Here is a 22,657-nt window from a genome sequence, read left to right as displayed (position 1 = left end):
GATTTGATCTCGCTGACTATCCCTGCTTTAGCTAACCTTTTCAGGTGTATGAGGGTTGTGTCGACATCTCGTGACCCTTCCTTTTGTGATGAGGTCATTCCATATCACTACCTCTTCGGTTGGGCTCATACATACTGGGCAGGGCTATATATACCAGTTGCCGTTGTAGGTGATGCTTTATTGAGCAGTCTGCCCATTTTGATAGAGATTGCCGGAGCGAGAGCCACTGGCATCCTAGCGCGACAGGCGCGTATATTACTTCGTCACAGCGGGGGTCATCTCAGACCAGCCTACGGGCGTCAGTATGCTTGCCATGAGGGGCAGTCTGAGGACTTGATTTTATTTGACGGGGGTCCTGGGGGTGACCACCGGAGGAGTTTGACACTGGGTTCTCCTCAGTCAGGATTTTTCATCAGTTTGCGTCACGGTCTCCTTCCTTTGAGACTGGGTGATCGCGTGATTTTGGAGCCATACATGCCCCATCGCTGTGCTCATCAGTTTGGTTTAGACCAGTGTATTCCTGCTGACGTTCCCTCAGCTGATGACATCCATGCGGACTTAGATGGAGCAGCTAGGTGTTGGTCTTCTTTCTTTAGGGTTGAGACCCAGACTAGGTTTGTTATGCCTAGACCTTCTAGGTACGTTGCTTTCTCCATCACTTATGAGAGGTGGTTTAGAGATATGGTGCAGCCTTGCTATATGCGAGATTTGAGCTACTGGATGGGAGAGGTGTTGTCCGGGCCGGATGATCATGTTGGCCCGAGGACAGTTCCTCCGTTCGACATTGTGCCAGGCATACAGAGCCGTGACAGTCGCTTCTTTGAGTCTTCAGCTTCAGGACCTTCCAGAGCTGGTATGTTTGTTCTGACTCATTTCTTTGCAACACTTATTCTAATTGCCATGTCGCTGACTTGTTTCGCTTGATTGTGACTTAGTGCCCTCCGAGTCAGCAGGGGGAGTGTTTACATCATTTGGGATCCCAGCTCGGACCTTGCAGCATTCTGACCCGCCTGTTGAGACGACTGGTCGCAAGAGAAGGAGGGGGCGGGCTATTGTCAAAGCTAGCTCATCAGGAGCTACTGTGCTCTTAGAGGGATCAGGTACGGATTTTTCCCTTCTGATTTTATTCCCTTTTATGGCTTATTGTTGTTCGTACAATAATCTTTTACGTCTATTTGACTAATTTGCAAAAACATACAATTATTGAATTTTACGATTTCTTCTATTTTTGAGAATATGTAGGTCCAAGAAGAGTAAGAACTGCTGTATAATATGCTTGGACTGAAGAAATCACGAAGACTTTTATCAAGAATACTAATTGTAAAATCAAAAGCTTGGTAAAGTATATATGAGGTTGATTAAATTGAGATAAAACGTTATGAACGTTTTCAAAACGTTGGTAACGTTTTATAATGATCAGAAGCTTCAAAAGAATCAAGTTATAACGTTATAACGATTATACAACCGTTGTAACGTTTTACAAACGTTATAACGGTTCACAAACGTTGTAACGTTTAACAGATACAGAACAACTGAAGAATTGCTGTTCAGTTCAAGTTATAACGTTATAACGATTATACAACCGTTGTAACGTTTTACAAACGTTATAACGGTTCACAAACGTTGTAACGTTTAACAGATACAGAACAACTGAAGAACTGCTGTCCAGTACAAACTATAAACGTTGTAACGTTTATAAATCGTTATAACGTTTTGGAAACGTTGTAACGGTTATAAAACGTTATGTAACGTTTTACTAAGCTGTCAGAGAATTAAAACCCTAAAACGCATTTGAATAAAACGTTAGTAACGTTTTACAAAACGTTGGTAACGTTTTATATCAAACAGCTCATTTTTGAGCTGCCACTATAAATAGACTGAGGGGATCACTTTTCAAAACATCTCAGCCGACCCTAATTAATTCAAAAGTGATTTTCTGAGAGCTTAGTATACTCCATTGTTGTGAGAGCCTAAAACTTCAAAATCCCTCAAGCAACCTCAAACCTACTTCACTAATCTTGATATAGATTAGGTTAGAGTGATCTATTGAGTGTTTCTCTTGTGTTCCTAGACAATCGAGACCTTGTTCTCATCTCTTTGAGTTGGCCGTTTGATTTCCCGCTTGGTGTGTAAGGGCTCAACGGTTCACAAGTTGTAATCCTTTCGTATTGGGTAATAGGAAGGCGCACCTCACAAGGTTGCGAAGCCCCGGAGACGTAGGCCTTTGTTTTGCCGAACTCCGTTATCACCCCGCGTGTCAAATTTCTCTAAACTCATCTCTTTACTTTCAATTGCAATTTAATTTCAGTTTTTGAGCAATTAAAGGTGCCCCTAAGTGCAACAAAGTGGTATCAGAGCAAGTTACTCGAATTAAGACACACTTAATTGGAGATTAGATCAACTTGACAAATGGCACCTTATAGATCCGTGAAAGAACCCCTAATTTTTGGTACTACTACCAAAAATTTCATGCATTGGAAGAAAACCATGATTAATTACTTGAATATCCTTGAGGTATGGTATGTGGTTGAAAAAGGGTATACACCAACATACTCAAGTGTAGCTACCGATAGTTCAACCGATGCCAAAATTGAGACCGTTGATTCCAAACAAACCAAGAAAGACAATGACCTAGCAACCAATGCCATATTCAATTTGGTTAGTGAATCGGTAGCCTCACTCTTTGGTAGTGCATCAAGTGCGAAAGAAATGTGGGATGCTCTTGTAAACCGGTATGAAGGCAATACCCAAATCAAACGAACCAAAATAACCGGTTTAGAAGCAAAATTTGAAACCTTTAAGGTTGAAGATGGTGAAAGCATTGAGGATATGTATAATAGACTTATGCATATCCAAAATGAGTTTACCGAATTGGGAGAACCACTTTCTAACAATAAACTTGTAGGAAAGCTATTGAGGGTGATGCTCATGAGGGATAAATGGTCCGGGTTGGTGAGTGCTCTAGAGGCAATCCAAGGCACGCACGACACATTCACACCGGATGACCTCTATGCTCATTTTAGGAGTTTTGAAGAAAAACTTCGACAATCCGGTGATTTGAAGCAAAGCTCAAAGTCCAAAACCGTAGCTTTTCCGGCACAAAACCGAAACTTTCCAAGCTCCTCAAACACCCGTCTTTCAAATGATCAATTTATCAACAAAATTGATCATGAAACATCCAAGGATGCTCTTCTCTTATCCAAAATGTTTCAAGGAATGCTTGACTTTGAAAGAAAATACAACAAAGAACGAGAAGAGAAGAACAAAAGGCTAATGTGTTTCGCTTGCCATAGAGAGGGGCATTCCATTCAAACATGCTTCAAGCTATTTCCACAATTGAAGAACACGGATGGGGAAGCACAACAAGATCGAAAACCAAGACAAAAGTATGATGGGTACAAGAAGAAGAAAGCCAAAGCTATGCAAGCTTTGTTCTCGGATAGTGAGACGGAACAATCCGATACGGAATCAGAGAATGAAGAGGAGATCAACCTTGCATTGATGGCAAGTGTAGATGAAGGTCCCTCGAAAATTGACATAGACTCAATTATAGCTAGCAAAAACATCACCGATGAAACAACCATCAACTTTCTCATGGAGCTTGTTAAATCAAGGAATGCCAAGGAGGGAGATGATGGAGTCAACACCTCAACAAACTTCGCTAGTGAGGTACACTCAACACTTAGTCTTGATGGTTATGAGACCGAACTTGAATGTATAAATGAAGGTGGTGAAGAATATAGTGGTGAAATTGATATTGAAAATTGCATAATCACAAATGAGACCAACAATGATTTGTGTATCAATAGGTTAGACACCAATGATGCAAGCACTTTCAAAAATGAAATTCTAACGCATGATGATCATGAATCTAGGTTGAAATCACTCCTTGATGAGTCCAATAGAACCTTGGTTGAGAAGGAAGGTATCATTCAAAAATTAATTGCTAAAAATGACATGTTAGAACTTGAAAATAAAAAGTTAAAAGCATCACACTTAGGTGAAATAGGCATTTTAAAAGTTAAAGTTCAAACCTTAGAAACCGAAATTCGGGCATTGAGATCTCCTAGTGAATTATCAAAAGTCACTAGTCTAGATCCCTATTATGTGAGCAAGTTGATACACGATCAATCCTATTATAAAAATGATAGAGTTGGTCTTGGATTTAAGAAGGGTAAATCCTCACTTAAATCTAATCACATGCAAGGCCCTAAAGGAAAAGGGGAACATTCTCAAACTTCAAGTATTCCAAATGCCAAACTAAAGTTTAATTGTGAACAATATTCAACTTATCAATTTTTTACTAAAAAGGGTTTAACTCCTTTGAACAAGGAGTCATCTAAATTGAAGTCTTCTCATGTTTCAAATGCTAAACAATATCAAAAGTCACCAAATTATGCATTTAGGTATAAGTACAATAAAATAATATCTAAGAACAAAAATGCTTCTAAAGATAGTGATAGGAACACTCTTAATCCAAAAGGGTCAAACAAAACATATTTTAAAGGACCCGATGGATGGTTTTATGAATTCAAAAATAAAATTTCTTTACAAAACCAAACTCAAAGAAATGGTTTAGCTAGAGATGTTCCCCAACATCACAATAGATTTGATTCTAATAAAACCAAGAGCATTGCATCTAAAGTTGCAAATAGGTCACATGGTAGTCATAAGAGGAGTTTGCATGAAGTGAAGTACCAACCCATTCTCAAACAAGGCTCTACTACTCAAAAGCAATCAACTACAATATGCAACTATTGTTGCAAACTTGGCCACACTTCCTTAGAATGTAGCTTTAGGAATGTAAACAACAAACATAATGTTGTTTGGGTTCCTAAAGCTATACTAGCTTAGGTTCACACTTAATCTCCCCTAAAAATATTATAATTGCCAAACATAAAGGGGGAGATTAAAGACAAGGTATATGTTAGTTACTAACTCAATAATAACTAATATATACTTTGTAGGTGTGTTTGATTTCATCTCAAAAGGAAAGTGCTTGGATCATTGATAGTGGATGCTCACACCATATGACCGGTGACAAATCTAATTTTAAATTCTTAGAACCATATGATGGAGGTACGGTTACATTTGGAAACAATCAAAGAAAGAGCTCTATTATTGGTATAGGCTCAATTGGTAACCAACACTTGACCATATCCAATGTATATCTTGTTGATGGATTAGACTATAACTTACTCAGTGTAAGTAAGTTACGTGATTCGGGATACTATGCCAAATTTGATGTTAATGCTTGTCACATAGTTAAATCTTCGGATGATGCTCTAATCTATTCGGGTAAACGAAAGAAAAATGTTTATTACTTGTATTTTACTCATTTTGATTCCGGTGAAACTTGTCTAAGCGCCGTATCTAGTGGATCATGGTTATGGCATCGTAGGTTAGGTCATGTTTCAATTGATACCATTAAGAAATTGGTCAAACTAGACCTTGTGCGTGGGTTACCAACACATAAATTAGAACTTGAAGGATTATGTGATGCATGTGTTCAAGGTAAACAAACCAAGAGTAGTTTTAAATCCAAAGACATGGTTTCAACCGATCAACCTTTGCAATTGTTACATATGGATTTATTTGGACCAATTAGTGTACCAAGTTTGGCCAAAAAGAAATACGCATATGTAATTGTAGATGACTATAGTCGCTTTACTTGGGTTTTATTCTTACAACACAAGGATGATGCAATTAGCAACTTGATTGAATTTTGCAAACGTGTTGAAAATGAAAAGGGGTCAAAAATCATTAGAATTAGAAGTGACCATGGGGGGGAATTTGAAAATGCAAAATTTGATCAACTTTGCTCTAAAAGGGGATATAAACATGAGTATTCGGCTCCTCGCACACCTCAACAAAATGGGGTAGTTGAGAGAAAGAACCGAACCTTAGTTGAGCTTGCCCGAACCATGCTAAATGAATACTCCTTACCCAAACACTTGTGGGCCGAGGCGGTAAATACGGCATGCTACGTGGTAAATCGCGTAAGCATAAGGACCATATTGAATAAAACACCATATGAGCTATGGAAAGGGTACAAGCCTAAGATATCTCATTTTAGAGTATTTGGTTCAAAATGCTTTGTTCTTGATGAATCTCCCAAAGTGACTAAATTTGATTCTAAATTAATTGAGGGAATGTTTGTAGGGTATTCAAATTCAAGTAAAGCCTATAGAATTTACATTCCATCTCAAAGAATTGTAATTGAATCCGTGCATGTTAAATTCGATGAAAATGCTAATCAAAAGGTCGAGAAAGGTATTGAGATTGTAGGTGTTGAAGTGCCAATTCTTGATCAAGATGAAGTTGAGACAAGAACCGACACAATTGAGAATCAACCCGAACAAACTCAACCCGAAATGGATACAACCAACAATATTGAAACGGATCAAATAATTGAAGATGCAACCAATAATGAGATGGATCCAATAGTTGAAGGAATGCAAACCGAAAAGATACAACCTCCAAGAATTGAGTACCAAATTCCTCAAGACCTAAGGGAAGTACCATCTCATTCTCTTTCTAATGTAATTGGTGATCCTAGGGAAAGGGTTAAAACAAGATCCAAATTAAATCAAATGATAGGTCATTGTGCATTTGTATCTCATATCGAACCAAAAAATTTCAAAGATGCAAATGTAGACCCTAATTGGATTTGTGCCATGCAAGATGAACTTGCTCAATTTGAAAGGAACAAAGTTTGGGAACTAGTACCTAAGCCAAATGATAGAATGATTATTGGAACCAAATGGGTTTTTAGAAATAAAAAGGATGAAGATGGAAATGTAATTCGCAACAAAGCTAGGTTGGTAGCTGAAGGGTACAAACAACAAGAGGGTATTGACTTTGAAGAAACCTTTGCACCCGTAGCTCGTCTTGAATCCATTAGAATGCTTTTAGCGTACGCCTCAAACAAAAATTTCAAATTATTTCAAATGGATGTTAAAAGTGCATTTTTAAATGGATTCATAGATGAGGAGGTGTATGTTAATCAACCTCAAGGCTTTGTTGATTCAACATTTCCTAATCATGTGTATAGACTCACCAAAGCACTCTATGGACTCAAACAAGCCCCTAGGGCATGGTATGGGAGATTAAGTTCCTTTCTAATTGACAATGAATTCATTAGAGGCAAAATGATACAACTCTTTTCACCAAGAAGAGAGATGGATCACTTTTGGTGGTGCAAATTTATGTAGATGATATAATTTTTGGTTCACCTAATGCGGCACTCGCCGAGGAATTTTCTTCTCTTATGAGTAGTGAATTCGAGATGAGCATGATGGGTGAATTGAATTTCTTCTTGGGACTCCAAATCAAGCAACTCATGGATGGCACCTTCGTTAGTCAAACCAAGTATGCGAAGGAGTTGATCAAGAAATTTGGAATGACCGAAAACAATACAAGCAAGACTCCAATGGCTACGAATGCAAATCTTGACTCGGATCCAAATGGCACATCGGTGGACATCACTCAATACCGAGCTATGATAGGTAGCCTACTCTATTTAACTGCTAGTAGACCCGATATAATGTTTGCGGTGTGTCTATGTGCTAGGTATCAAGCAAATCCCAAAGAATTGCACTTGAAAGCCGTTAAAAGAATTCTTAAATATGTCAAGGGTAGTTTAAATTTGGGATTATGGTATGGCAAACAATCGGATTTAGACTTGATAGGATATGCCGATGCCGATTTTGCCGGAGACCGTATGGATAGAAAAAGCACAAGTGGTACATGCCAATTTTTTGGTGGTTCAGTTGTATCTTGGTCAAGTCGCAAACAAACCTCGGTTGCCCTTTCCACAACAGAAGCCGAGTATGTAGCGGCCGGTAGTTGTTGCACACAAATTCTTTGGATGATTCAATCCCTAAATGATTATGAAATTCGCTTCCGCAACGTACCAATTATGTGTGACAATACTAGTGCTATTATGATATCCAAAAATCCGGTCCTTCATTCTAGAACCAAGCACATAGAGATAAGGCATCATTTTATTAGGGATCATATAGAAAAAGGTGAAATTGAACTCATACATATCGACACCAAAGAACAAATTGCCGATATATTCACAAAACCCCTAAATACTCAACAACACAATGAATTGAGATTTAAATTAGGCATGCTTGTACTTAGAGAATAAACATATTCATAACTTATTTCAAAATAATCCTTTACAATCAGAATAGTTCATTTAAAGAGTATTCTACAGAAATGAAACGTTATAACGTTTTTGAAAACGTTGGTGACGTTTTGTGTAACTTCAAAAGTCCGAAAGCACCATAAAAACGTTACATAACGTTTCTGAAAACGTTGTAACGATTGTACTTCCAATACTTAGCCAAAATTCTGAGATAAACTACACCATAAACGTTGGAACGTTTTGGAAAACGTTGGTAACGTTTTATGAAACTTCAAAAGTCCGAAAGGTGAAACAAAACGTTGGACAAACGTTACACAAACGTTCCAACGTTTAAGAAACGTCACAACGTTTTTAGAAACGTTGCAACGTTTGTCTGACAAGGGCTTACATTGTAAAAGTTTCATTCAAAACGTTGGTAACGTTTGTAAAGCGTTATAACGGTTACCTGACAAGGGACCAAAGTTGCAAAAATTACCTATGAAAACGTTGTAACGCTTTCCAAACGTTGGTAACGCTTTGTGAGAATTCAAAAGTCCAAAAGGTAAAATAAAACGTTGGACAAACGTTACACAAACGTTATAACGTTTTAAGTAAAAACAATGCATTTTTTAACAAACGTTGGTAACGGTTTATAGCGAAAAAGTGTTATATTGGCTCCAAACCCGTCCCTTCCTCTTACCTTCTTCATTCTTTCTTGATTTCTTCTTCTTCTACTCCGCCTCTCTCTCTCTCTCTACCCATTCTAGTCATTTTCTTCACCAAATCAAGAAATTCTTCTTGATTTCTCTTCTCCTCTCTTATCTCTACTTTATTCTCCTCTCCAAATCTCTTCTCTCTCTCTCAATCTCTCTCTCTCCAAAACCCTAGCCAAAACCCTAGGCGCAAATCCGGCGATCCAACCGTTGGATTGACGATCCGGCTTCACCACTGCACTTCTAGGGTTCTCCTCTTCTCGGATTAGCGCTTCACTTCTTAATCGGTAAACTTTCTCTCTAAACCTAATCTAATGGCTCCAAAGAAAGATGCGGTGGCTAAGGGTGGTAAGAAAAGACGTGTGGACTCGGAGGGTGGTCAAGGAAGTGGGGGGAATCTAGAACCAAATTGGACCATTCACCGGTCAAATAGATACCTATTCCGGGATATTGTTGCCTATGAGAACTATGCGGGTTCTTTCATGAATAGGAAAATAACCGAATGCTATCGGTTTGACAAATCCGTAGTCACCTTCTCACAACCCGAGGATGACAAGGTAATTGCTTATGTGAATCATTGGGGTTGGGAACCTATTATGACATGTTTTGAACCCTACACTCAACTTCTTACCCGCACGTTTTATGCAAACATCAAAACTAGTGATGAACCATTCATGATTACCTCTTGGGTTGGCGGGAAAGAAATCGTGCTTTATCTGAATAATGTGGCTCAATGGCTTGGGGTTGAGAATGACGGGGAGGAAACCTACCCCTTGAGGAGTTGGCCTCTTTATGCCGATGGAACCTCAAATGATTATAAGAAATGGTTTGACCGAAATTACATATCCGGGTCTTCAATCTATGTTTCTCACCTTCCGTCTCTACATCGGTTGCTTTTTCTTTTCATCAACAACATCCTCATGCCCAAAGCCACAATCAAAACCAATCTTGAGTGGGGACCCATGTACTTTCTTCGTCATCTCATTCAAATGGATGGAAAAAGGATCAACATACTCTACTTCTTCCTTCGACACATTAATGGTGCATTTTCAACCACAAACCACTCTCTACCTTATGCCCATCTCATTCACAAAATCATCCGCCTCAACGGTATCCAATTATCTGAAGATGCAGAAGTAACCTTCCCGACCAATTTGGTTGACCACTTGACAAGGATCGGGTGGGTTTATGGTCATTCAGACTCGGGTCTGAGGCGCTACGAACCCGATGCAAGACCCATCAACCAATGGATAAACCATCAAGAGGCCCTACCCAATCAATATTGGGATCCGGAAGAAGAAGTGGCACCGGCTCAACCTCAACCACAACCTCAACCACAATACGTGCCACAAGCGGGTGAGTTTGTTCCTCCTCAAGGCCAAGAAGCGCAAATGATGTGGCTTTGTCAACAAATGTATGCTCAAAGTCTTGAGATTCAACGGAATCATCAAGCCACGCAAAAGAGGTTCGATAATTTGGAAAAGGGGCAAATGAGTATAAGGAAACAAATGCGAGCATATGCTCGAGCTCTCAATGTGCTTGATGAAGCACAATCCAGTCTCTCAAATCGCTTCATTAAGCAATATGGTCCCTCGGGAAGCCCGGCACGAGCACGTGAGAATCTGGTTGAGGAAGAGGATCTAGATGATGTGGAAGAGGAGCTTGAAGGTAATGGAGGAGAAGAAGTGCCCGACGCACCAAACGACCCCATGAATGACGAATAGACCGCACTAGTTTCAAAATTAAAAACTTGCTAATTTAAAATTGTGTGTTAATTGCATGAATTGTCTGTTGATTGCATGTTTAATTTTAATTGTTTGAATTGGTTCTAATTTAGTTGTATTAGTTGAATTGTTGCTTTGAAATGGTTTAAAATTGTTTTGAATTGTTAAATTGGTGAATTTCAACTAGTTTAATTTGTTTGAATTGCATGACTTGATTGAATTGTGTTATTTGGAATTTGGTGTGGATATGTATGAGATGTAGATGTTCTTAATTGTGATGTATGAATTGCTAACTTGTTAGGGGGTATATTGCAAAATTGCAAAATTGGTTGAATATGTCCAATTGGATATATTGGAGCCTTGACAAGTTGTATTAAATTGCTTGGATTGTATGAATCGAAATGTCTTATATGCATGGTTTATGCATATTGATATATATAAGTTGATATGGTGCATTGAAATTGAATTGTATTGCATGTTAAAGCTATGCCCTCAACTTTATTTTTATTTTCTAAATTATTGTTGCTATATTACTAAATTAAGGGGGAGTGCATAATTTGAGGGGGAGCACTTTAAATTAGTGCTAATTTTTCACCCTTTCGTCGATTTCCAAAAGGGGGAGAAATTGGTACAAATGGATTGAAATGCAAAATCAAAATTGGATTAACTAATCTTTGAAAATTTTCGATTTATGCACTTACTCACATTGTATGTTTTTGCAAATCGCCAAAAGGGGGAGATTGTTGTTCGTACAATAATCTTTTACGTCTATTTGACTAATTTGCAAAAACATACAATTATTGAATTTTACGATTTCTTCTATTTTTGAGAATATGTAGGTCCAAGAAGAGTAAGAACTGCTGTATAATATGCTTGGACTGAAGAAATCACGAAGACTTTTATCAAGAATACTAATTGTAAAATCAAAAACTTGGTAAAGTATATATGAGGTTGATTAAATTGAGATAAAACGTTATGAACGTTTTCAAAACGTTGGTAACGTTTTATAATGATCAGAAGCTTCAAAAGAATCAAGTTATAACGTTATAACGATTATACAACCGTTGTAACGTTTTACAAACGTTATAACGGTTCACAAACGTTGTAACGTTTAACAGATACAGAACAACTGAAGAACTGCTGTTCAGTTCAAGTTATAACGTTATAACGATTATACAACCGTTGTAACGTTTTACAAACGTTATAACGGTTCACAAACGTTGTAACGTTTAACAGATACAGAACAACTGAAGAACTGCTGTTCAGTACAAACTATAAATGTTGTAACGTTTATAAATCGTTATAACGTTTTGGAAACGTTGTAACGGTTATAAAACGTTATGTAACGTTTTACTAAGCTGTCAGAGAATTAAAACCCTAAAACGCATTTGAATAAAACGTTAGTAACGTTTTACAAAACGTTGGTAACGTTTTATATCAAACAGCTCATTTTTGAGCTGCCACTATAAATAGACTGAGGGGATCACTTTTCAAAACATCTCAGCCGACCCTAATTAATTCAAAAGTGATTTTCTGAGAGCTTAGTATACTCCATTGTTGTGAGAGCCTAAAACTTCAAAATCCCTCAAGCAACCTCAAACCTACTTCACTAATCTTGATATAGATTAGGTTAGAGTGATCTATTGAGTGTTTCTCTTGTGTTCCTAGACAATCGAGACCTTGTTCTCATCTCTTTGAGTTGGCCGTTTGATTTCCCGCTTGGTGTGTAAGGGCTCAACGGTTCACAAGTTGTAATCCTTTCGTATTGGGTAATAGGAAGGCGCACCTCACAAGGTTGCGAAGCCCCGGAGACGTAGGCCTTTGTTTTGCCGAACTCCGTTATCACCCCACGTGTCAAATTTCTCTAAACTCATCTCTTTACTTTCAATTGCAATTTAATTTCAGTTTTTGAGCAATTAAAGGTGCCCCTAAGTGCAACACTTATGTGACTTATTTCCCTGACCCTTGTTTACATGTGTAGGATCAGGTCCGCTCGGAGTAGGATCATCTACTGTGGAGAGGGGAGAGGTCGCGGAGCATGTTTAGGAGGCTTCTGTAGCCATCTCTCCATGTTTAGCTGTTATCCCTTATGTACCTTGATCCCTGAGTATTTTTTGTCTCTGAGATACATTGGCTATTTTGTTATTGGGGGGTACACGCCATCGAGCTGACCCTTGTATGTTACTTATATGATCATAACTTGAAACATTGGGACGTGCCAGACATGTATTTTCTTTATCTGGTTCAAGTCTTTAGAATCGTCTTCTATCGGGTTCTAAATGACAGAATAATTCTCAAGTTGACCATAAACTCTATTCTCTTTATTTTAGTTCGGGCCTTCGGATATCCTCCCATCGGGTTCTAAACGACAGGATGTTCTCTGGCTGGCCACAAACTCAGTACTTTTACGTATCAGACCCGCTATGCGCTATAGGCCTGTCTGGATGTATTGGGTTCCCCACTTGGAAGAGGAGAGTTCGCCTTCAGACTCAGTTACGTGCCGAGCCTGGCATCACGCACTTGGTATAGATCCGTCTGTAGGTTGTCACAAGATCCTACGAAGAGTGTGGAACGTCTTCCTGCCTTGAGCTTATGGAATTCGTCTTCAGATCTCATCAGGAACAAGCTTGTGAGCTGTACAGTCCCCGGTGTTACCTGGCATCGCATTCTCGGTGCCGACCAAGGGTCTCACGGATGAAAACGGAGATCGAACACCCCACTTGGGAGAGGAGAATTCGCCTTCAGACTCAGTTACGTGCTGAGTCTGGCATCACGTACTTGGGTACAGATCCGCCTGTGGGTTGTCATGGGATCTTACGAAGAATGTGGAACGTTTTCCGGCCCTGAGCTTATGGAATTCGTCTTCAGATCTCATTAGGAACAAGCTTGTGAGCTGTACAGTCCCCCGGTGTTACCTGGCATCGCGTTCTCGGTGCCGACCAAGGGTCTCATGGATGAAGCGGAAATAACCTGTGTGTGTAGGAGAGTGTCCCGCGGATGGTGTGAATCCGGGAGGGAATTCTCAAAAAGTAGCGAGAACCTGTGGGCATCTCGAATGTTGTCTGTATCCGCGGGGGAGCACCCCGGAGATTGTGTGAGCCTGTGGGCGTCACGAATGTCATCTGTATCCGCGGGGGAGCACCCCGGAGATTGTGTGAGCCTGTGGGCGTCACGAATGTTGTCTGTATCCGCGGGGGAGCACCCCGGAGATTGTGTGAGCCTGTGGGCGTCACGAATGTCGTCTGTATCCGCGGGGGAGCACCCCAGAGATTGTGTGAGCCTGTGGGCGTCAGGAATGTTGTCTGTATCTGCGGGGGAGCACCCCGGAGCTGGTGTGAGCCTGTGGGCGTCATGAATGTTGTCTGTATCCGCGGGGGAGCACCCCGGAGACTGTGTGAGCCTGTGGGCGTCACGAATGTTGTCTGTATCTGCGGGGGAGCACCCCGGAGCTGGTGTGAGCCTGTGGGCGTCATGAATATTGTCTGTGTTTTATGGTATATTTACACCCTTGGCGGGATTTAGCGCGCCTTTAGTGGGATTGGTTTCTGGGCCTCTTATGGGCTTTGTAGTATGGACACAATCTCAACAGGGTTGGTTGTGAGCCTCTTACGGGCATTTGCAATGTGATATGGCTGTGACCTTGGTAGGACTTTGTGGAGTCATAGCCTCGGTGGGACTTTGTAGAGCCACAGCTTTGGTAAGATTTTGTGAGAATTTTGCAGGAGTTTTGGGGAAGTATAGCCTTGGTGGGACTGATTCCCTGAGCCTCTTATGGGCGTTGTGCTTTTATAATACAAGGTATAGTTGTACTTTCGGTGGGATTTATAAGCCTCTTGTGGCGTTTGGGCATGTACGGTCCTGGTGGACTTTGGGTATTGACCTGGGTGGCCTTTATCATGAGCCTCGTATAGCGTCTCTTCGTATGCGACCCGGGTGGGACTTTAAAGAAACCAATCCTGTTTATATCTCGACATGGGTCAAGGTTAAGGGTTGAGGTTTATGGTAACGTATAGGGAGTATGGGCCCCTTTTTTATTGTAGGCTGGTGGGTTGTGATAATTGTTTTAGAGCCCTCCTGGCATTAGGCATAACACCAAAGCCTCATTTTGTCCAGCACAAATATGTAAAGCTTGCTCGTCTTTTAAATGACTGGCTAGACGAGCGTAGCAGTGACAATTGTTTTGGGGCACAAGTTTGACAAAGCCCATTTTGTGCGTGAAGCTTTGTAGTGGGCCTCACATTTCTCCACTCTTTGCCCTATGGTGGGACTTTGTATGTATGTGTATATGTATATACGTGGGGTGGAATCTTACTTCACTCCTCTTGTGCCCTCTTAAGCGACCTGTGCGGTGCTAATCACTGGGCATAGATAATTGTTTTAGTGCACACATGGCCCAGGCACAATATCAAAGCCTTATTTTGTTCAGCACAAAAATATAAAGCTTGCTCGTCATTTTAAAGACTGGTTGGACGAGCGTGCCAGTGACAATTGTTTGAGGGCACAATCTTGACAAAGCCCGTGTGTTAGTTGTTTAAAGGGCACAACTCAACAAAGTCCATTTTGTGCGTGAAGCTTTGTAGTAGGCCGCCTCACGTCTCTCCACTCTTATATTGATGGTGGGACTTTTGTATTGTAGACATGATTTGTGGGTGGAATCTTACATCACTCCTCTCATGCCTTCTTGGACAACCTATGCGGCGTCAATCATTAGACGGTGGCTCAGCGAAAAATGCGTTGCCAAATTGATTTGTTTTGAAAACATGTTTTAAAGGGGTTTGGTGCCTTCAGATTTAAAATAGTCTTGCGACCGCTTTCTTTATCTTTTGATTTTATTTGAGATGTCATCACTAGGCACCCCCATTGTTTAAAGGACAATGGAGAAACCTTGCCTCTATATTTTCAAAACCGGGAAGAGGCAAACCGGCGGTAGTTGTTTCGAATGGGCACAACACCAAAGCCCAACTTTGTTAGAAGCACAAAGTTTAAAGCTTGTCTGTCTATTTTACGTACTGAACGGGCAGACACGCCAGTGTAGGTTGTTTAAAGGCACAACACAACAAAGCCGTGGTGAGGGTTGTTTAAGGGCACAACCAACAAGGCCCATTTTGTGCGTGAGGCCTTTATGAATTTTGTGTGTAGTTGGGGGACCTTACATTTCGCTCAAGACAGTTTTACTCATTGGCGAGTCGGCCCATTATTGTAGAGGTTTCGCATAAGCGCGTCATTATCGTGGACATGTACTTGGCATTTCATTTATGGACTTTTGTGTATCATGATTATGGAGAGTATTCAGAGGCTTTATTTATGGAGTTTGGAAGTTTTAAAGCCTTGGATTATTTTATGTGGAGTTTTAGGCTTCATTTTGTGGGGTTTATAGCATGAAACACAAGGTTCAAACGTGCGAACGAGACGCAACATAAGTATCATGGATTTTATAACATCACATACAACATCTTTTATGGAGAAACATAAACATAACATGACATGAATTTGAACATGAAACATTTCACCACCCCTGATCACTTGGGGGCGGGCTCATCTCTTTGACGCTTTGTGGGCCTGTTATCTTGACCCGACTCAGATGGTTCTAAGGATGATGGCAGTGTGATTGGCCTTGAAGGACCAGGTCTGCCAGGCGTAGGTGCAGGTGGCGATGGCTTTGATCCCTGCACGGCACTTTCGGCATCATTGGGTGGAGGAGACCCATCATGTTCATCATCCCACCCCTCAACTTCCACATCTACTATCCGGCAGATGGGTTCCACTGACAACCATAGGTGACGTGGGATAGTATTTGGGGCTCCGCAGGCAATCAACATTCGCAGAGTGTTGTAGTTGTTATTGGAGAAATATGGAGCAATTGCTAGTGGAAATCCAAATCCGGCAATCAGCGTGTCGATGTCACTGGAATTCCATAGGTGTAGCGGTACTCTGCGCAGTCGTATGCGTGCGCGATGTGAGAGAGGCTGTGAATATCCTTCATGGGCGGATGACCACCCGGTGAGCAGGAGATCTAGAGGAGCCAATTGGGGAACCACTGATTCAATGGTGATGGCTCCCAGGGCGAGGGCCCTGATTTTTATGGCCTCATCTGGGCATATCAATATGTAATCAGTATTGGGTTCGTCGACTTCTTCAACTATCAGGGTAGTGAAGTCGATGTTAAGCCGACTAGCAAGGTAATGACTTATGCGGTGCTTGGTAAAGCTTGTGGTTCTTCCGCTCATGATGCGGATGAATATGGAGCGTCCCAGCCATAAGAGATCAGGAGGCAGTACATCTTTGTTTGGGAAGATAACATGTAAGCCATTGGGACCCGAGAGAGGGTCGTATCCCAATTCTTCTGTTGATGTGAGCGGCATGGTTGCCCAATCATCACGAATTGGTCGTAGCAGTGCCATTGTGGTAGTGCTTAAGCTTTGTCAGTCGGGAAAGTGCGCAGCTCAGAGATGTCGATTTTCATTCAGGAAAGGATATATATATCATCCCCTCGGGTGCCATGATGCCCGCTATGGTGTTCATGCATAACTGCCATCTCCATTTTATGGGCGTGATGGGCAGTTTCTCGTATAACCAATCACGAGTCACTGAAGTACTCTTGGTGGTAAGTGTCATGGGTATCACCCTTTTGGTATGGTTTTAAATAACGACCACTCACTGGCTTTGTGGGCCCGTTCTCATAGTTTGTCAATTTATATTGGTGGCCTTCTAAAACTTGATCCACCACATATGGGCCCCATGAATTAGTGGTCATGAGCCTGGTGATTTCTTTTACAACCCATACGAGTTGTCCCTTTTCATATTCAGGGAGTTGGTTGACTTCACGGGTTGAACAATAGTTATCCCCTATGCTCATCTTGGCCTTTTGTCGGATACGGGCCTCATTCCATTTTTCCTTTGAAGCACTTTCATGATCCTTAATAACCCAATTAGGCCTCACTGTCTTATTTTTGACATCCTTGATCATTCTAATTCGGGTTTGAACTTGTTCCACTATGCATTTTTGACATTTGTAATGGTCAAACCTCGCATCATTGGCTTTGACTTTCTCCCCGCCAAGGGTAGCACATGATGGGTGATGGGTACTGTTACATTCGGAGCATTCAAACATATCCCAGGAGTTCCCTTGTTCTTCACATGTACAACAAGAGACATTGTTCCCGAACTCTTCCTCGTATTGAGTCGAGCTGCTTTCTCCCAGATTTACTTTGATCTGTCTCTTCGAGCCTTCATAGGCATAGAGCGCTTCACAGCCAGGGCATACATAAGAGTCGTAGCTGTCATCCATGACAGCTGCTCCTTTTTCATCTGGAGTTATGCACGGCGGGTGAAATACCCGATTGCACCTATGACATTCGAACATTACCCAATAATCACCTTCTCCTTTGCATTCCGCACAGAAAGCTTTCTTATAAGGTAAATTTCCTTCAGAATCACATTCCAACTCAGACTCCTCGTCATATGAGTCGGATTCAACTTCAACCATGTAACAGTCTTTACTTTCAGTCTCATCTCCTTTATTGGAGCTTCCTGAGTCTGTACCATGGTCGGTTATGGGGTATTGTGCGTCTATAATCCCATCAACCCTTTTTGGGGAGTTACTCATCGATGGTTCGAGCTTGGCAAGTTTTCCTTTAATCCTGTGCATTTTCTTTCGTCCTTCCTTCTTAGAACATTTGCATGATGGACAAAGCCAGCTGTGAAACCTCCTATCACACCCGGGAGCTACATTTCTCCCAAGTACACAGTGCGTGCATGAGTGCTTGAGGCATTGATCACACTTGATCATGACGTGAGTATCCTTTTCATACCCCGAGACCTCGCTTGTCTGACGTTCCTCTATAAGGAGTGATCATCCTTTCGAACTCCTTTTCCCTGAGGACAGTCGTGTGCATAGGGCATGATTTCTTCATCAGCCTGAGGACATTTTCACCACACCATATAGGTATAGGGACATCAATAACCTGATCGAGGATATGTTCCTCTGACCATTCACCATTATCAGAAGAGGGAATGTCATTTCTGACGCTTTGGGCCCGATAGAACATGATAGGGCCTTGTCGGATCATTCCTTCGTCAGTCATCGTCTCTTTTGGAGGGACTACAAAGGTCTTGAATTCTTGGATTTCATTTATATCCCTAGGTGTGAGATCCCTATAATGATTCTCGGGTATTAACTCAATCACCAGGGTGGATTGACATACGTCTTTTTCTTCATCTGAAGACGGTATATACGGAGGGAGGATTCGAGCCGCGTCAGCATCCTCTCCCGAGGATGACTCAGTATCTTCTCCGTACAATATGGGTCTAGCTTGCTGCTTCTTTTGGTATTTGCCCCTGCTCTTGGGAACATCCATGAAGTACTTGGCATCTCTGAGCCCTACCTCGTGGACTTCGAAGGGTTTCATTTCCCCATCAATTCGTTTCACTTCACCATCCTTCACGTATTTTACGCATTGGTGAAGGGTTGAGGGCACGACATTATTTCTGTGCAGCCATGGCCGACCTATCAAAGCATTATAAGTCATATTGGCATCTATGATATAGAATTTCATCTTCTCATGGATTCCTCCAACGTTGAAGGACAAGTCGATCGACCCCACCGATTGTTCGCTTTTGTGGTTGAAACCATGGATCACAATCTTGTCCTTGGTGTAATAATGTGCTCTAAGGACCAAACGGTCCAGCGTCTTTTGAGGTATGAGATTTATGGAGGAACCCGGGTCTATGAGCATACGGGTTACTCTTTGACCCTCGCATTCTCCCGTTAAAAAGAGTGGTCGGTTATGATCATTTGTACTGACCAGAAGATCTTTATCGCTGAATGTGATTGCTGGGGCATCATCATTCACCAAAGCAACTTCTTGTATTTTCTTTTCAGCGAAGTGTGCTTGAAATTCTTCGGGATGTTGAAGTGCATATATGAGCACTTCCCTTACTTCAGAGGACATCATCAAGATGTCAAACACGCTGACTGCAGCCGGTATTTTCCTCAGCTGGGATAGGATATTGTAGTCGTGTACTACGTATTTTGGGCCACTCGATTCACCAGGAGTGAGGACTCCTTTTCCTTTAGTTTTGGTTCTTGACCTTTCAGTTTCATCATTTTGAGGGGGTTGACGCTCAGGAATGTAGGTACCCGAGCGGAGCACTGCTTGGCATTCAGGTTGTTTAACCTTGACGTAGATGGCTTCTTCGTCTGATTCGCTTGAACTACCTCCATAAACAACCACATTACATGTTTCATGGTTGGAGGCATAGTCTTTGCCCTTTTTGTCATGAGGAGTCGCTGTAACATCCTGAAAAATTGAGTCATTATTATTAATAATTAATAAGTTTTTGTTATATATACTGAATATACTATATATGTGTCTTTAAAAAAAAAAAACAAGTTTCTCAATAATATAATTTTAGATAAATAAAAAGGAAAAAAAATATATCATTCTTGTTTTGTTTTGTTATGTAAATCATAAATTTGTCCAACTTTATTTCTATTATTACTTTATTCTCAGATCACGAACAACGACAGTTATTTCCATTTAAAAATTTAGTAATTCATTAAAACAAATAACTAATGCGGCCATTAATCCCTTCTCCTTAATTACCGCCCACCCCAAATAACTTCCTTTTAATCCCGCCTTTCTGTCTCTCTCTGAATCCCATCTCTCTGTTTCATTTTCTCTTCGGAAGAAAAAGAAAAAAAATAAAGAAGGATTATTATGACAATTATTTTGATAACCGATTTCAATATTCAATTCGAATTCCGACTACGCCACTGTGATTCTAATCTATCGTTGCAATCCAGTTTGAAATTTTGAACATCTCGCTATCAGGTAACCAGATTTCTCTATAACTGTGTTTTCATTTTGTATGGTTTATTTGAATATTGGTGTTGCATATTGGATTATGATGACATATTTAACGGGATAGCGGGTCTGAGGTTGGAATTTGATATGTGATTGAAGCCTCCCACTGTTGGTTGGACTTCCCAGTGGGTTGGTGGTTTAAGGAATTGTGTTATGAGAATGTGGGAATCGCCTGTGACAGGGGTTCCACATGTGTGAATATGATGTGACTTGTTTTATGGATAACCTAGACCGACGTGCTATCGCCGATTAAATATGCGTGCATAATTTGATGTGAATTTGTGTGGATTGATCCAGCCTATTTTAAATAGTTGTTAAATTAAGCCAATTATAGAGAAGTGCGTCGTTAAATAACCGGTTACTGAGCTTTGTAGCTGACTCCGTTTTGCTATTTTGTTTTCATTTCTGTTGGCGACGTAGGTTGACGGGCCAAGGAAAGATGTGAAGATGCTTATATAATCACGCTCCGGATGGTAAAAATCTGGGGTGTGACAGTCGCGCTGCTTTCTCCTCTTTCAATTTCAAGGCCCATCATGGCGGCCAAGACATCTTCCTTAAGGAAGTCTAAAAGTATAGGCTTCAGAGGAACACTTCGTTCACCCTCTTGAGGGTCCAGTGTTTGTTTTGGGGTTTCAGGAAGTCCAAGTGCATTAATGGGTTTCTTGCCTTTTCGACTCCCATATTTATTGGGTTTACGGTGGATGACCCGATTGGAGGGTCTTGAAATCGAGGGATTTAGATCCTGATCCCATTTAACTTGAGGTGCTTTCATTAATTGCCTCAGTTGTTTCCTGGTTTCTTTGGACATGTGAATTTGCCAAATTCCTTCATCATGATTTTCTGTTTATCTCTTTTCAGTCACCTCTATGTGTGAGATGACGTTCACTTGTTCGTGACTTGCAGGGGTTTGCATGGCACTTGGCGCCAGATGCATGCGACCTTCTTTGATCTTTTGTTCGACCAGGTCTTTGAAAGCCCAGCAATCTTCTATGGTATGACCCAATATTCTATGGTAGGGGCAGTACTTGGGATGATTCACCATACTTGCTTCTTCTGGACGTTTGCATATTGGTAGCTCAAGACCATCTTCCAGGGCTTGCTTGAAAATTTTGAAGGTTTTCTCTCTTTTGAAGGAATACTTTTTATTCTTCAATTCGTCAAGAGTCATTGGGAAACGGTTGCCTTGATTACCGCGGTCATTAAAAGGAACTGGTCGGTTATCAACCCTTCTATTTTCTTCATTGGAAGGTTTCATACCGTCATCCCTGACAGCATATACGGCTTTCGCATCATTCCTCCTTGAGAAGTCATTCCTCTGTCGCGATGATGACACAGCGGGTTTGTCTAATTTTGCGTGCCCGATGCGGGACACGGTGTCAATAAGTTCCTGGTAAGTACTTACATTAGCTACACTTAGCCATTCCCTCATTTTACCAGAGAGGTTTCGGATTATGAACTCGATAGCCTCCTTTTCAGGCATCGAGTGACTTGCTCTGACGCTCATATTGCGCCATCTGATGATGTATGACATAGCAGATTCGCCAGGCTTGGGTTTCATCCACGCTAGGTCTGCCAATCTGACTTGATTAGTTGTAGTGGCAAACCTCTCTATGAACAAAGACACCATGTGGTCCCATGAGCGTACACTACCGGGTTCTAGAGAACAGTACCAGTCAAAAGCTGGCCCGGATAGACTTCTAGAAAATTGTCGACAAAGGAATGCTGGATTTCTTGCTGAGTCCCAACATTGAATCATGTAGTGGTTGATATGTTGTTTAGGGTTAAGGTCATTTATACCATCACCCGAGAATTTGGTGAAAAGAGGGACGAAATACGTCGGTGGATATCTGGGTATGTCGAAAGCAGGGGGATATGGCTTCCCTACTTGGTATCGGGGCATATCATTGGCTATTCCCATCACCCGCATTTGTTGGCTTATCATCTCCTGGATTTCTTCCATGGTGATCCAGGAGGAGACAGTTGTCTCTGATCTTCCCAATGAACTCTAGGCCCGGACTGGAAATTTACTCTTTCAATCTCTGGAGGGTCTGTTTGATTTACCGGTGAGCCATCACATTCAGGCTCAGCCGGACCCTTCCCGCGAAGGATAATCGTCATCTTTCTTTCCCTTTCTCGGGATTGATGCAACTCAGCTCTCATGTTTTGGAGTTCCGCTTGCATCTGATTGAACATTGTTAATTGCTCTAACGCTTGTGCTGC

At 41.2% G+C, this 22,657-nt stretch overlaps 1 protein-coding gene across 1 annotated transcript; it reads right to left on the bottom strand.

Annotated features, from left to right (window-relative positions):
* Positions 1–21,281: 21,281 nt before the first annotated feature.
* Positions 21,282–22,364, bottom strand: LOC144555652 (uncharacterized). The gene has a single exon (XM_078304053.1). It carries the CDS (start codon positions 22,362–22,364, stop codon positions 21,282–21,284), a length of 1,083 nt encoding a protein of 360 aa, XP_078160179.1.
* Positions 22,365–22,657: the final 293 nt, after the last annotated feature.

The sequence above is a fragment of the Carex rostrata genome, chromosome 6, assembly GCF_964058835.1.
Source record: "Carex rostrata chromosome 6, lpCarRost1.2, whole genome shotgun sequence".
In the NCBI taxonomy this organism is placed as follows: Eukaryota; Viridiplantae; Streptophyta; class Magnoliopsida; order Poales; family Cyperaceae; genus Carex; species Carex rostrata.
Note: the sequence above shows the minus strand (reverse complement) of the source record. Positions and strands in the feature narration are given on the sequence as shown.